Raw genomic sequence first — 14,123 nt, 5'->3', positions numbered from 1 at the left:
TACATAAAAGATAAAGATTTGTTAAGGGGCCAACTGGTAGGTTTGGTAATTTGCTTCACTATCGATACTTGGACTTCTATCCAAAATTTTAATTACATGTTTTTTATTGTGCATTTCATTGATTTTGATAGGGTTCTTTACAAAAAAAAATTATTAAATTTTGTCAAATAACTGATCACAAGAGTGAGACGATTAGGAAAGCCTTGGAGGCCGCAATAAATGAGTGGGGGTTGGCACGGGTTTTGACAGTTTCGGTTGATAATGGCTCGTCTAATGATGTCGCATTGAAATATCTGAAGACTTATCTTAGAGAGGCAAATAAGACTTTTGGGTGGTGAATATTTGCAAGTTAGATGTGTTGCACATATCTTGAATTTAATTGTGACTAATGGGTGGAAAAATGTTGATGACTCGGTTGCACGGGTTAGAATGATTGTGAATTTTTTTATATCTTCACCTACTAGATTGGAGAAATTCAAGATTATTGCAAAGAATGTGGACATAATATCCAAGAAGGGTCTTTGTATTGTTGTTTCTATAAGATGTAACTCAACCTTCTTGATGTTAAAGACATCCCATGAATATAAGGCAGCTTTTCAATTATTGGGTGATGAAAACATTCAACATATTAAATACTTTGATGAGCATGAGAAATTAGGAAAGCCTGATGATAATGACTGGGAGGTATCTTCTACTTTTATTGATTTTCTCGAGCTTTTTTACGAGGTTACTTTGAAGTTATTTGATTTTTTGTACCCTACATCCCATAAGTTTTGTTAATAAATATTTAGGGTGAAAGAAGAATTATACGACATTTGTTGGAGTGATAATCTACAGATGAGGAAGATGGCATTGATCGTGAGGGTCAAATATGGCAAGTATTGTGGAGATTTGAGTAAGTTAAATATTTTGTTATGTGTGGCTCTTATTCTTGATCCCCATATGAAGATTGATGGCATGGTATATGGTTTAGGAATTGCGTACGGTCACGCATCGGTTGATTTTATAGGTGAAATGGCTTAAGAAATCCTGTGTAAATTGTTTGATTAGTTTACTGCGATTAAGGATGGTATTGCACCTACACTTACACCTACCCCAACGCCTCCTCCAGACACTGGGACAACAAAGAAGCATAGATTGGCATGGAGTAAAACCCTCTCACAAAATCCCCAACTAGTCCGTCCATCTACAGAGGCGAAGTCGGAGTTAGACAAATATTTGACATGAGATCTTCTTTCACATTCAGATGACTTAGATATATTAGGATGGTGGAAGACGAGTGCTATCATGAAATATCCCATCCTTGCTGAGATAGCTTGCTATACTTTGGTCATTCCTATTAGCACCGTTGTCTCAGTGTCGCCTTTTAGTACTGGAGAGCGCATATTGGATTCTTTCTATAATTCATTTTTTCCTTCCACTGTGGAGGCATTGATATGCCCACAAAGTTGAACGATAGGAAATTAAATTCATGTTTTAGATATTCTTGATTTTAAGGAGACCGATGAGGAAGACGGTGGTGATCAACTTGGATCTAAACCACCTGGTAATTGTTGTTTTCATTTTATTATTTTGATTTCATCAGTATTAATTTCAGTATTAATTGTTGTAGTAACACATGAGACGACTTAGACGATGTCTGCCTTCGCTGCAGTATGACTTCGTGTTAGAAGACCCACCATTACCAATTGGCAATTTGCCATATCCCATAGGTTTGTGTAATTTGACAATTTGTAATTTGTATGCCATTAATTGATTTTTTGTATTTATATAATTTTTTTATTGTACAATATGAATATGTGTACTTAAGTCTCAAATCTCAATGAGTTAATCCTAATCCTTGGTACCCGCCCGGGTCGTCACAAATGTCACAGTCAAAGACTCAAACAGCTTTATGAGTCTTTTGTCTTTAGAATATTGAAATTTAAATCAGTTGTACGTATTATGTATTCAATAATTTGTAATGTTAATACAATATCTATTGGACATTTTTATATTTATAATTTTATAATTGTTTGGCCTTAGATTTTGTCATAGTTTAGTTATTATTATTAGTTTATTAAGTAGTAGACTAGTAGTCTATGGTAGTACTTCATTAGTTCATTTGCTCTAAATTTATATCATAAATATATTATTTTTATTCATGTAATTTTTTTTTTAATGTGATTTTCTAACTTTTTTGTTTACTTCTAATTTTATGGGCTATTTTTGGACCATTTTAGACTCATTTTAGCTGCTTCTGGGCCAAGGATCTAATAGGGGATGGGGGGTGCCTAGAAAAAAATCCCCAGCCTCACTCGCGCCCCTAGATTTTTTACATTCCATTAAATTTAAATGAACAAAATTCAAAGATTATAAGAAAAAATATCTATTTTGTTTTTATCAAAGCTAAACATTCACAAATTTTCAGTGCTATTAATGTTTTAACACTTAACCCAAATCTTTATTTTTTATTTTTATTTTTTTTACCTCTAGCATCTAAATTTAAAATAAAAGGGATGGATTCTACGGGTTATAAATGATTAATGAACTTAACATAAAGAATTAAGTATCCAAAACTCACTTTCCGTATATGCCTATATCATCAATCAAATAGCTATGAGTCATCCACTTGGCAACCATCTCTATCTAAAGACAAAAATTCCCAAGACTTAAAAAAAGGAATATTTCACCAAAAATCATTTATGAATTACAAATGGGAGGTGCTACTTCCATAGCGGGGAGATTCCTTTGAGTTGTTATGTATGTTTTTTTATTTTATTTTATTTTACATATTTATATGTATATATATTTTTAAAAAAATAAAAAGTTCAAAATATTATTAAAAAATATTTATTTAATCATTGAGTAAAAATAATAATAATAAATAAATAATAACTTTCAACAGGAGTCACGTGTTGGAAGAGTAGCATTTTTTAATATAAATATACCAACTTTTTTCAAATATTATTTCTTCTTAACGTATTATTAAGGCCTTGTTTAATTATACAGTTAAAATAATATGAGATGAGATATTTTATTAGAAGTTGAATAAAATATTATTATAATATAATTTTTTAATATTAATTTTATTTTAAGATTTAAAAAAATTAAATTATTCATAATATTTTTTATAAAAAATTAAAAAATTGTTATGATTATATAAAATAAAATAAGAATATTTAATAATTAAATTATGAATGTTTCCTGATTTTTAAAAATAAACTTATTATAGTGATTCTCTTCTTGATTTGTAAGTAAAGCTCAACGATAATCCAACCATTCACTAGTTGATGGTCTGAGAAAAATATCATCATATTCAAAAATTGAATCCTATAATATTGTTAAATATTAACATATCATAGGTATATTTGAAGTTGGGATATATCACATCTTGACCATTGAAATTATCTAAAAATCACTCAATTTCCATAACCGAAAAAGGTTGTGCCGTCACAAAAGTCCACGTTTTCATTGTCCAGCTGTCAACCAACTCTCTCTCTTCCTATTGGTCCACCGCTTCCCAAAAAAAAAAAAAAAAAAGCCTTGTCCTTTTAAACTTTTCCCTAAATATATATTATATAATAAAGTCATAATCATATACACGCGAGTATATCAACAGTCCGCATGAAATTACCTAAAAACCTCAGAAAAGCGTACGCTTTTTGCTCACGTGGCCACTCTCAGCAAATCACACGACCTTAGCATTTCCATTGAAGTAATCCCGGGATACGGATCCAGCACACTCGCTTTCACTCGGCGTGCGGCACTCCGTCGGTAAGGTGGACAGGTGTCGGAAATAAAGAGCGAGTAATGAAAGGAACATGAGAAACCAAGTGGGCGTAGGAGGTGCATAGTGGGATAGATATTTAGAGAATCAAAAATATCGGGCTAAGTCGTCCACGTCGGCACTCGTGGTGGACCGAGCTTGGAATCGGGATATTGCACTTTTTCGCTTCCTAGATACCTTTTCTCTCATCCAAACGCGCTCTCTCGAATCTTACCAAATATCTCTTTCCCTTCTTCTTCTTCTTCTTAGATCCGATAACGGAGCCGAAGTTCGTAATTGCTTGAGACATGCCCCCCTGAAACACGCTACAGAACGCCGTGATTTTGTGTCTAGCTAAGCGATGGGTGAGGAGGACAAGATGGCTGACAGCCATGGAGCCGGAGGGGATGACGACCGAGTGGCCGAGTGGGAAGCGGGTTTGCCCTGCGCCGACGATCTTACTCCTTTGTCTCAGGCTTTGATCCCCCTGGAGCTTGCCTCGGCGTTTAGTATCTCGCCCGAACCCTACCGTACCGTCCTCGATGTCAACCGGGCCTCGCAGACTACGCTCTCCACTCTCCGAGGGCAACACTCCTCCAAGGCGACCAGCGATAACTTCAAGTCATTCAATGAGGGACGAGGCGGTGACCCTATGGCCATTGAGGAAGCGGATGAGATTGCAGATCGGGATGGGTCCGGATCCGGTTCCGGTTCCGGTTCGGGACAGCGGAAATCTCGGAGGATCGATTGTGAGGAACTGGAAGCCGATTCGGTTCTACGTGCCGAGAACGCGAGCGACGACCCCTCCTCCGCCGCCCGGACCTTGAAACGGCCCCGTTTGGTGTGGACCCCGCAGCTTCACAAGCGGTTCGTGGATGTGGTGGCCCATCTCGGGATCAAGAGCGCGGTTCCGAAGACGATCATGCAGCTTATGAACGTGGAGGGTTTGACCCGCGAGAACGTGGCGAGCCATTTGCAGAAGTACCGCCTTTACCTTAAGAGAATGCAGGGATTGTCGAGCGAGGGCCTCTCCTCCTCGTCAGACCACCAGCTCTTCGCGTCAACGCCAGTGCCTCCCCAAAGTCTGAACGAGGCTGCCGTCGGGAGCTTTCACGTGCACGGAAATGGCCACGTTCCTATGCCGATTCCGATGCCGTACCCGCCGCCACAGATGATGCCAATACCCGTTCTCGGCGTAGGACACATGGGTATGCCTGTGGGGAATCATGGGTTCGAGTCGCACAATCCGTACAATATGTTGGAGCAGAGGGATTGGTCGGGAAACAATATTCACAACTACGGTTCGATGCTATCGTACCCTCATGTTGCGCCTAATGATAAATGAACCCCCTCCAAAAAAAAAAAAAAAAAAAAAAAGAAAGAAAAAAGAAAAGAAAAGGGGGGGGTTAGGTTATATTTCTCTATTAAACTTATTATTTGCTGTTTTATTTTCTTTCATTTTTTTGAAGAAAAATATTTATTGTGAGCTTATGCTATTGGATTATGATAACGGACTTCGTATCTTACTTAGTAAATTGGAATTGTGTCTGGGTGAAACAATACTAGAAAGTTTCTATGAATAGCATAGATGAAAGTGCTGCGTTTGAGTGTGCTACTCGGTTTTACTAAATTTTCCCTCCTTTAAATCTGATGGCTTTTTAACGTCGCTTCCCAAACACAGTAGTCATGCAGGTCATTGAGTACTAAATATTACTTTCCTGGTTTGATATAAGATCCATTTTCTTTATTTCTCTCTCTTTTCTCCCTTTTGGTCTTACCATACTGGACAAATAGCAATTGAGATTTTGCATGTTGATGGGAAAAAAGTTATGCTGAAATGGAATACCTTCCAAATCGTTGGGTCTGCACATGTCAGTTTCCATCGACTAGTCTTTGTTTTGCTGCAGTAGCTTCTCTTTTGTCCTTCTCTTTTTTGGAAATAAATATTATCATGGAGTTTATGTGTGACACTCATGCATATTTTTTTTTGTACCTTGGAATAACTTGTTGTCGAGGCCATATACATATAGTGATATAGCCACGTTCTGGGGTTTTTTAACACTTGCTAAGATTTATCATGTATGACTTAATTTACGGTTACGGTATGTTTTTGTGTATAAGAAGTTGACCAACTTGGTGGGAGCTAAACTCTTGCAGCTCAACCTATAAGGTTGCTTCTTAGTGGCCTTGAACTTCACAGACATGAGGGGATGTTCTTAGGAATTATACGGCGACATTGCCCCGTGTAATTGTACTATGCTTACTTTCTACCATCAATAAAATTATTATTTATTGATGAAAAACAGGAATTATATGGAGACGAATCTATGCTCCTATAGAAATTGGAATTTCGAATTTTATCTGAACCAGGCCAAGTAAAATTTTCTTGCAGTATATATAGCTATTTTCAGTTTTCTACTAGTGGTACAGGGCATGATGGTCTATTATTTTAAGTCTATCTACTTGACAGAAATTCACACAGTACATTCTTAACTACTTGTCTGTCTAATTGATACATGTTATCATCTCAAGTATTAATTGAATGTATTACCAACCTTATTTTTTTGGTGAAAAGCTAAAACAAATAATAATTAAAAACAACTTAGCAAAAGTGAGTCAGGCAATTGGTCCTCTGGGGTTTTCGACACTTGCTCCTTGTTTATTGCATGTGATATGGTTTTCATTTTCCGTCTGCTTAAGACTTTCAGATTGTTCACAGTATGTTTTTGTGTAGATTCAGAACTTCAGCCATTTGGTTGAAGTGAAACTCTTGCAACTCAACCTATAAGGTTGCTTCATTGGTTGTCTTGAATCTCACAGATGTGGGAGGTGGTGTTCTTTGAGTATATATTGGAGACACTCTGAATCCATACTCCTAGATGACTTGGACCTTCACATGAAGCAGGCCAAGTAACAGACTTTCACTCAGTACACATAGCTATTTTTCTGGAAGCGGCAGGGGGTTCGTTGTATTTATGTTGAGCATATCTAATTGATGCCAAGTTACGTTTATGATGCTAGATTCAGTATACATAGCTGGGTTCATTGTGGATCTGCACAAACGTTTGGTTCCTGGTTTTGTGATTAAATCCTGGCTATCTATTTCCATGGACATCACATTCTTGTGCTTTGTAAGATGCACATTCAGACAGTTTGCAATATGAGATCAGGTGGGAATGCCGGGTTTGAGACATAATGGCTAAAATGCCCCCACCCATTTTCCATAATTCCACTGGTGTCCCCATCTTCACTGCCGACTGTCTGTCGGGAACTATCTGCAGGCCACCATATCCACCACCAATTTGAAACATCCTTTCCTTTGGCCAGAGTCTCTGGCACAGGGCATTTTTGAAAACTTTGATAAAACTTGTATCATTTCTGGGAATGTTTTAGTTTCGCTAGACGTGGAAGCTTTACATTCTAGGGAACTCAACATTGCAACCCAAAAGTGGAAATTCCACATTCCGAAGCATCTTATTGCAAAAATGCAGGAGTCCAGGAATGTGGGCTTTCATGGGAATCCTGGATTTCTTAAACCTGATGGCATCTTAGGGGCCCTTTGTTTGCAATTATGTGGTCTTGAGCCTATTTTTAATTCATTACATTTAGTTTATATCTTATATTAGGAGTTCTTTCCAGTGAGCCAAGGAGCTGTGGGAAAGTTTGCTTGCAGAATGATTGAATGTAACGCACACATTATTTAACCAGTCACCACTTAGTGTGTATTTCTATGTTTGTAGAGTGCTTGAAATGCTCTTCACTTTATTGTATCATTGTGTGCATTAGTCTAATCTCAAGCAGATCTGTTCTGCTTCTCCCCATGTAATATTTACTGGTCTACGGGACCTTTAAGCTTAAACAAGCATTTAAATTATCCTTTTGGTCAATTTAGGAACATAGCCTTTGTAAGAGAATTATTACTTTTGGCCAGAGTCTTTGGCGGTTGGAAATGGTCATGGTGTTTGCTTTTGGCATAATGTTTGGTGTGGTGCAGGGGCTCTTAAGTATGTGTCTCTGTCTCTTTACCAAATTTATAGTGATAAAGAGGCTGTGGTAGCTGATTTGTTGGTGTGTTCTAATGGTTCTTTTCATTGGAATCAGTTTTTTTAGAGCGGCTCATGATTGGGAACTTGGAATGTTTCCTGACTTTTTTGAATCCTTGTATGCTATGTCATTCGGTAATGTGATGGAGGATGGGATGACTTGGATTCATGTTGGGAGTAATAGGTTCTCGGTGCATTCCTATTACAAGGCTCTGTCGGGGTTCTCTAATGATCATGCTGGTTTAAGCAGTAAAGGCCTTGGCCTGGATGGAATGCTCCAACTAGGTCTAAGATTTGAATCTTTTTAAGTGCAAACAAGTTTGAGGGACTATTTAATTAGGGGATTTTTCCCTTGAATTAAATTGAAGTGTACTTGTGGGAAATTCATTTTTAAGGACTTGTGCACTCTTAGAATTAGTCAAGATCCTATTTCTAGACATCCAGTGCCAATAAAAAAATATTTTTATTTTCTGTCATTGTTTGTTGTACAGAATTTTATGCGTGTGAACCATAAATATGTCCGAAGGATACCTTGTTAAAAAAAACTTGGGGTTACAAATAAACCCCAAAACAAGCTTTTATGAAAATTAAATTGCTCACTTTACTTATATAAAAAAATAAAAATGAAAACTAAACTCAATCATAGGAAATAGGGCAAAGCTACACAGAAGACGAATGTAAAAACTATCCAGCTTGTACAAAGTACAAACCTTATTTAGACAATACAAAAACCAGCTATCAAAAGCATGTGTCTGAACATTACAATGCTAAGCAAGTACATTTTATACTCACCTATAGCAGTATGTGGAAGTTGAGATGCTTAGAGAGAGGAATGAGCGATTCCAGGATCATCTAGCTTTGCTAAACAACTTGCTTTATACTATCCCCAAGATTATAATATTTCCTAAGAGGGCAAGATTACAATCTTTTATACCTAGCGCAGGCAACATAAGGGCTTGTTTGGACATTTATATCTCATAATTATTCTAATGGTAGTGAAATGGATTGTGAAAAATAGTGAAATAGTTTGAGTTAAGATATTTTATTGAATTTTTTGAAATGAGATAAAAAAAGTTGAATAAAAATATTATAGAGTTAAAAATTTGTTTGAATATAATTTTTATTTTAAAATTTGAAAAAATTGTATTATTTTTTATGTTTTATTTATAAATTTGAGAAAATTATATTTGATTTTGTGTTTAGATAATGATTATATAAAAGTAGAAAATTTGAAATTGAAAATTATTTTTATATTTAAGTAATTTTTTACAAAAAAATTATAAAAAATTTTAAAAATACCAAATGTCCAAACAAACCCTAAAAAGCATTGATTTAAAGCACACAACTCAAAAGTGTTTGCGCGATTTCCTAAAATCAGTGACCCCAAAGGATGCCTCCATAGCCTAGTTGGCTAGGGTTAACAAAAAGAGGAAAGCTACACATAATCCCACACCACACACTTTATATATTAAAATATTATTTTTTATTATTTTTATTTTTTATTTCATTTTATTCTTATTAAACTAATTAAATTATTTTATTTATCATCCACACACTACATATTTATTATAGAAAAAATGAAAAAAAAAATTAAAATAAGTGTGGTGTGTGAAGTGTGAGGATGACAAGAAGAATTTTCCTAACAAAAAAGTTCCATCGATTTGGAATTTCAAAGAAACCACCAGTAGGAGGCTACCGCTTAGCAATCAAATTCTATTAGTTTCAATATCTCATATTCTATACAGCAGCCCCACATCCAACACATCAGTATAAAATAATAGAAGGTAAAATTATAAATTTACAATTTTTTAATAGTATGAAAAAGTATGAGGTTGCTGTGTAGATTTATTCATCTCATATTCTATTAAGCAGAATATGAGATGAATAAGCAGAAACAGTTTTTTTTGTTTTTAGGAAAACGAGTAGACTTCATTAAAAAAAAAGTAGAAAAGATGGCACGTTAAAAAAGTAGTAAACTTCAATAATAAAACGCATTGAAGCTAAATAAACAACACAAGGATTTTTGCATTCGACATTGACACATACGTCCACAAAGGTTTGAAAGAGATAAATTAACTACGAAAATATATAGAGTCCAATATCTCTCTCTGTCTGTTGCAAGTTGAAGTAGAGAAATTGAAGAGTGATAAGAAGTGGAAAAAACCCCACTTTTATGCTCATGCTTCCTTCATACAAAAAACCCTCTCTCTTATCATGATTGCCTTTTCCTTTATTCGTAGAAGTGCCTGTCCAGTCACATTCTTTCCTGTATAAACCACCGCCTGGGTGGCACGTGACAGTCTTGTCTTTAGGGTGGCTTTGCATACTAGTCTGCTTTTGTTATTTGTTAACAAGGGCAAGGCTTGTGGTGATCTTGTGAATGGTATGCATTGGAAATATCCTCAGTAGTTATCCCGCGATTCTCATGGTCTACTTGCTCATTTCAACGAAGAGAATCCTTCATTTACTCAATCAGCGTCACCTTTATTCTCATGGTCAACCACCAAGTGCCTAATGGAGACTACAGACTAGATTATACCCCTTGAGTGCATGGGGTCTAGTTGGATTGTTGAACATGGTTATCAATAGTCAATGGTGCACATACACAGGTAGCACTCAAGGTCCTAGCCTGCACAATCTTTGAATTTCTAAGGCGGTCCTCTCCAATCGTAGTTGTGCTTAATTTCCTGATATACGCATTCATGTGTTGCATTTTTGAACAATCTGCATTACTTAATATCATGTTGTCGTTCAAGATGATGATTCACTGTATGGCACCAAAATCGTGTTGTCAATAAAGATTATTTATCTCTGGACCTCTCTCCCTTTGCCATTTTTGGCTCTGAATTCTATTTTTCTTCCCCCATTTGGTGCTGCATGTGCTTGAAAGTCATTTCAGACTGAACCCTACTCAATAGTTAGCTACTCGTGAATTGAACGTGTGTGAGCCTTGGTTGCTTTCTAAAGAACAATGGCATTCACTTTGGTTTTGCTTGCTGTCGTTTCATGATCACATTTTTATCAGGCTCTCTCTGGTGTACCATCTATGGATCATTATTAAATTATTATACATAAAATTCTATAGAGACACATGCTGACGTGCTATGTTGTGGTTCGATGACTGATGAATGAAGGATTGCCTTTATCATCTCCAATACTTCTGCATTCACAATCCATATCAACCAATGCAAGGCTCCCATGCACTGCCCTAAGCACCTGTGGCTCTTATGCTCTGCCTGAATGATGGCTCACCTATTAGTAGGATCCACTTTCTTACAACATACTTGTATGAAACTTGTCTATTTGAGACTTGTACCTAATATTACTCTTTTGCTAACTCTCAGCGGCAAATTTTTTTTTTTTTAATCGGTACTGCACAATTAACAGATGGTTAATAAAGTTGGCATCGATTGCAACTTTAGAATCATCCCCCGTATGATCTTGTGCAGTCTTGCTGCAGCAATGTCGCCTCTTACTCTCATCTATCCCTGTATTATTTTGTCTTGGGTTTCATATATTTTACCCATATATTTTAAGCATTCTAATTTCTACCTACAAAACATCAGAAATAGAAAAATTTTTCTACACGTGTGTGAGTATATATATATAAAATATAATTCCCAGTTACTGTAGGGTATTTGACAATTGTAAATATAATTTGGAAGGGTGGCTCCCGCTCCTATTTCTTTCCCCTCTCGGTCCCTCGGTAATCTCAATTGAGAGCGGTTGGACCATTAACCATGTAGATGCAATTCATGTTCATCTATTCTTCAAAATTTCCCCCAGCTAATTCATGATGTCTTTATGTCACTAACACCTTGAGATGATTCCTTGCATCTTCAAATTGGCTGCACAGAACTCATTGTCCACAAGAGCCAGCTGAGCTGATGGACAATTTACATCCTTAGAGTTTCATTGGAAAGCTGTCATAAGAACACAAACCATTGATGATTGATAGGAGAAATGTAAAAATGAGTGCAGGCAGAGCATGAGGCTGATGATGACTTGCCGGACACCCCAAGATTTGATTATACTACTCTCTTGCAAAGTTGATGCTATCACACGCCCTGTACCCAACTGCACCCTGAAAACTCTTTTCCTTTCCTTTTCTTTATTATATTCTTCAGCCTTGCAACATTTCCCCAACTGCCGTTGTTGGCATACAAATTCGACAACAGCAGCTTGTTTCCTGCATTGTCAGGCTCTAGCTCTGATAAATGCTTAGCTGCAACTTTAGCGAGATCAACATTCCCATGATTCCTACATGCCCCTAACAATGCACCCCATACGAATAAATCAGGCTCGACAGGCATTCCCTTAATCATATCATAAGCTTCAGCAAGTTTTCCTGCTCGACCAAGCAGATCCACCATGCATGCATAATGCTCTAATCTTGGAAGAATCCAATATTTTTCTTGCATCAGTTGGAACAGACTTTGTCCGAGTTCCACTAGGCCAGCATGGCTGCAAGCGGTGAGAACTGCTGTGAAACTTAGGTGATCCAGTTTCTTTCCCTCTTCCTTCTCCATCTGTCTGAAAAGCTCGATTGCTTCGTTGCAGTAACCATGATTAGCATATCCAAATATCATTGAATTCAAAATAACTGTGTTGATCTTAGACATCCGATAGAACAAATTCCTTGCCTCAGCTATAAAACCACATTTTGCATACATGTCCACGAGGGCGCTCCTTACAAATATATCATCTCCGATTCCAATCACCAATGCATACCCATGAATCTCCTTCCCATGCCTCACATTGGCCGTGGTTGCACATGCAGGCAAGAGACTAGCTACCGTAGCCGAAGTTGGACAGAACCCATGATCCAACACCTTTCTAAAGGTAGCAAACGCCTCCTCGTTACGAAAATTCTGCACAAGCCCTGATATAACTGATGTCCAAGATACCACATCAGGCTCAACTCCGTTTCTGTGCATCAAACTAAAAAGTTCAGAAACCATCACCTCATCACCCTGTTGTGAAAACCCCGCAATTAAGGTATTCCAAGTCACTACATTAAGCTTTACTCCTAATGCCTGCATATTTTCTACCAAGATGAGTGCTTCTTTGGCAAACCCATGTTGAGCATAACCAGAAACCATCGCGTTCAGTGCCACCAGATTCTTCTCAACCATTCCATCATATACTCGCCGCGCCATTTTAACTAGACCACATTTTGCGTACATATCAATCAATGCGGTAGAAACAAAATCATCAGACTCAAACGAACATTTCAAAACTACAGCATGTATCTTCTCCCCGGTTTCTCTATCCGAGACACGCCCACAGGTTTTGAGAATGCTGGGAATGACATACTTGTTAGGCCTCAGGCCACGCTCCTGCATTTCATCGAACAGACCCAGGGCCTCTTGATAAAAGCCGGATCGAGCGAATGCACCAATAAGGACAATCCAACGTCTTACATTTGTTGTGGGAATTGTATCGAACAGCTTGCGAGCATTTGATGGCTCTCCACACCCTACATAAATTGCAATGAGCTTGGTAGCAAAATGAGTCAGACGAACCAAGCCGGTGGTGATCAGGTGGGCATGGAGTTTTTTTCTTGAGTGCAACGCTCGATCGTGACCGTACAACGTCGGCATCGGAAGACGTTTGGAACAAACGGTGAATGATGGTGATCCTGAGGTGGGGCCTAGGGAAAGTCAAAAGCTGTGCCGTTGGATATAATAAGAGGAGGAACGATACGACCGATTCGGTTCAAGGAGGGTTTATCACCCAGATACTGTATATACTGTATCTTAATTGAGGAGTAGCAGTGTATTCCGTATATACTAGATCCATCATTTGGGCCCATCTAAAGACTAAGATGAATGCAGTGGCTTAATTTGATCGGTCGATATATCTAAGCTGATCAAAGCTTTCGGGCATGAGAAGTGATGCCTTCAAATTTTCAGGAGCACGAAACGATGCTGCAAACTTGATACCATTTCATTTTGCAGCTACCAACAGTCTTAAGTAGGGCTGCAGACGAACATAAATGCTGTGAACAATTCGAGATCGACTTGTATAAACTTAATTTAGACTCAGTTCATTTAATAAATGAGTTGTTCGTGAACACTAATATTAGTTCGAATATTAAACGAGCAAAACTCGTATAATCTCGACTCGATTCGATTTAGGCTTATGAACAATATTTGTATAAACTCGATTCGACTCGTTTTGAACTCGTTACAATACTAAGTAATATATATATATATATATATATATTTACATATATAATATATTTTATATGCTATATATATTATTTTTGATACTTTGTATAAATAATATATGTTGTTATTTTAAGCTTATGTATAATTAACATGTTTTAA

General features: G+C 37.0%; 2 protein-coding genes across 2 annotated transcripts; one reads left to right on the top strand and one right to left on the bottom strand.

The window, feature by feature from the left end:
- Positions 1–3,881: 3,881 nt before the first annotated feature.
- Positions 3,882–5,283, top strand: LOC122292823 (transcription factor PCL1-like). The gene has a single exon (XM_043101349.1). It carries the CDS (start codon positions 4,110–4,112, stop codon positions 5,091–5,093), a length of 984 nt encoding a protein of 327 aa, XP_042957283.1. The 5' UTR covers positions 3,882–4,109; the 3' UTR covers positions 5,094–5,283.
- Positions 5,284–11,321: 6,038 nt separating this feature from the next.
- On the bottom strand, positions 11,322–13,733 carry LOC122291392 (pentatricopeptide repeat-containing protein At5g59600). Its single transcript, XM_043099084.1, has one exon. The coding sequence runs from the start codon at positions 13,392–13,394 to the stop codon at positions 11,850–11,852; it is 1,545 nt and encodes a 514-aa protein (XP_042955018.1). The 5' UTR covers positions 13,395–13,733; the 3' UTR covers positions 11,322–11,849.
- Between the last annotated feature and the right edge of the window lie 390 nt (positions 13,734–14,123).

Source organism: Carya illinoinensis, chromosome 13 (genome assembly GCF_018687715.1).
Source record: "Carya illinoinensis cultivar Pawnee chromosome 13, C.illinoinensisPawnee_v1, whole genome shotgun sequence".
NCBI lineage: Eukaryota > Viridiplantae > Streptophyta > Magnoliopsida > Fagales > Juglandaceae > Carya > Carya illinoinensis.
The sequence above is the reverse complement of the archived record's forward strand: the minus strand, read 5'-3'. Positions and strand labels throughout refer to the sequence as shown.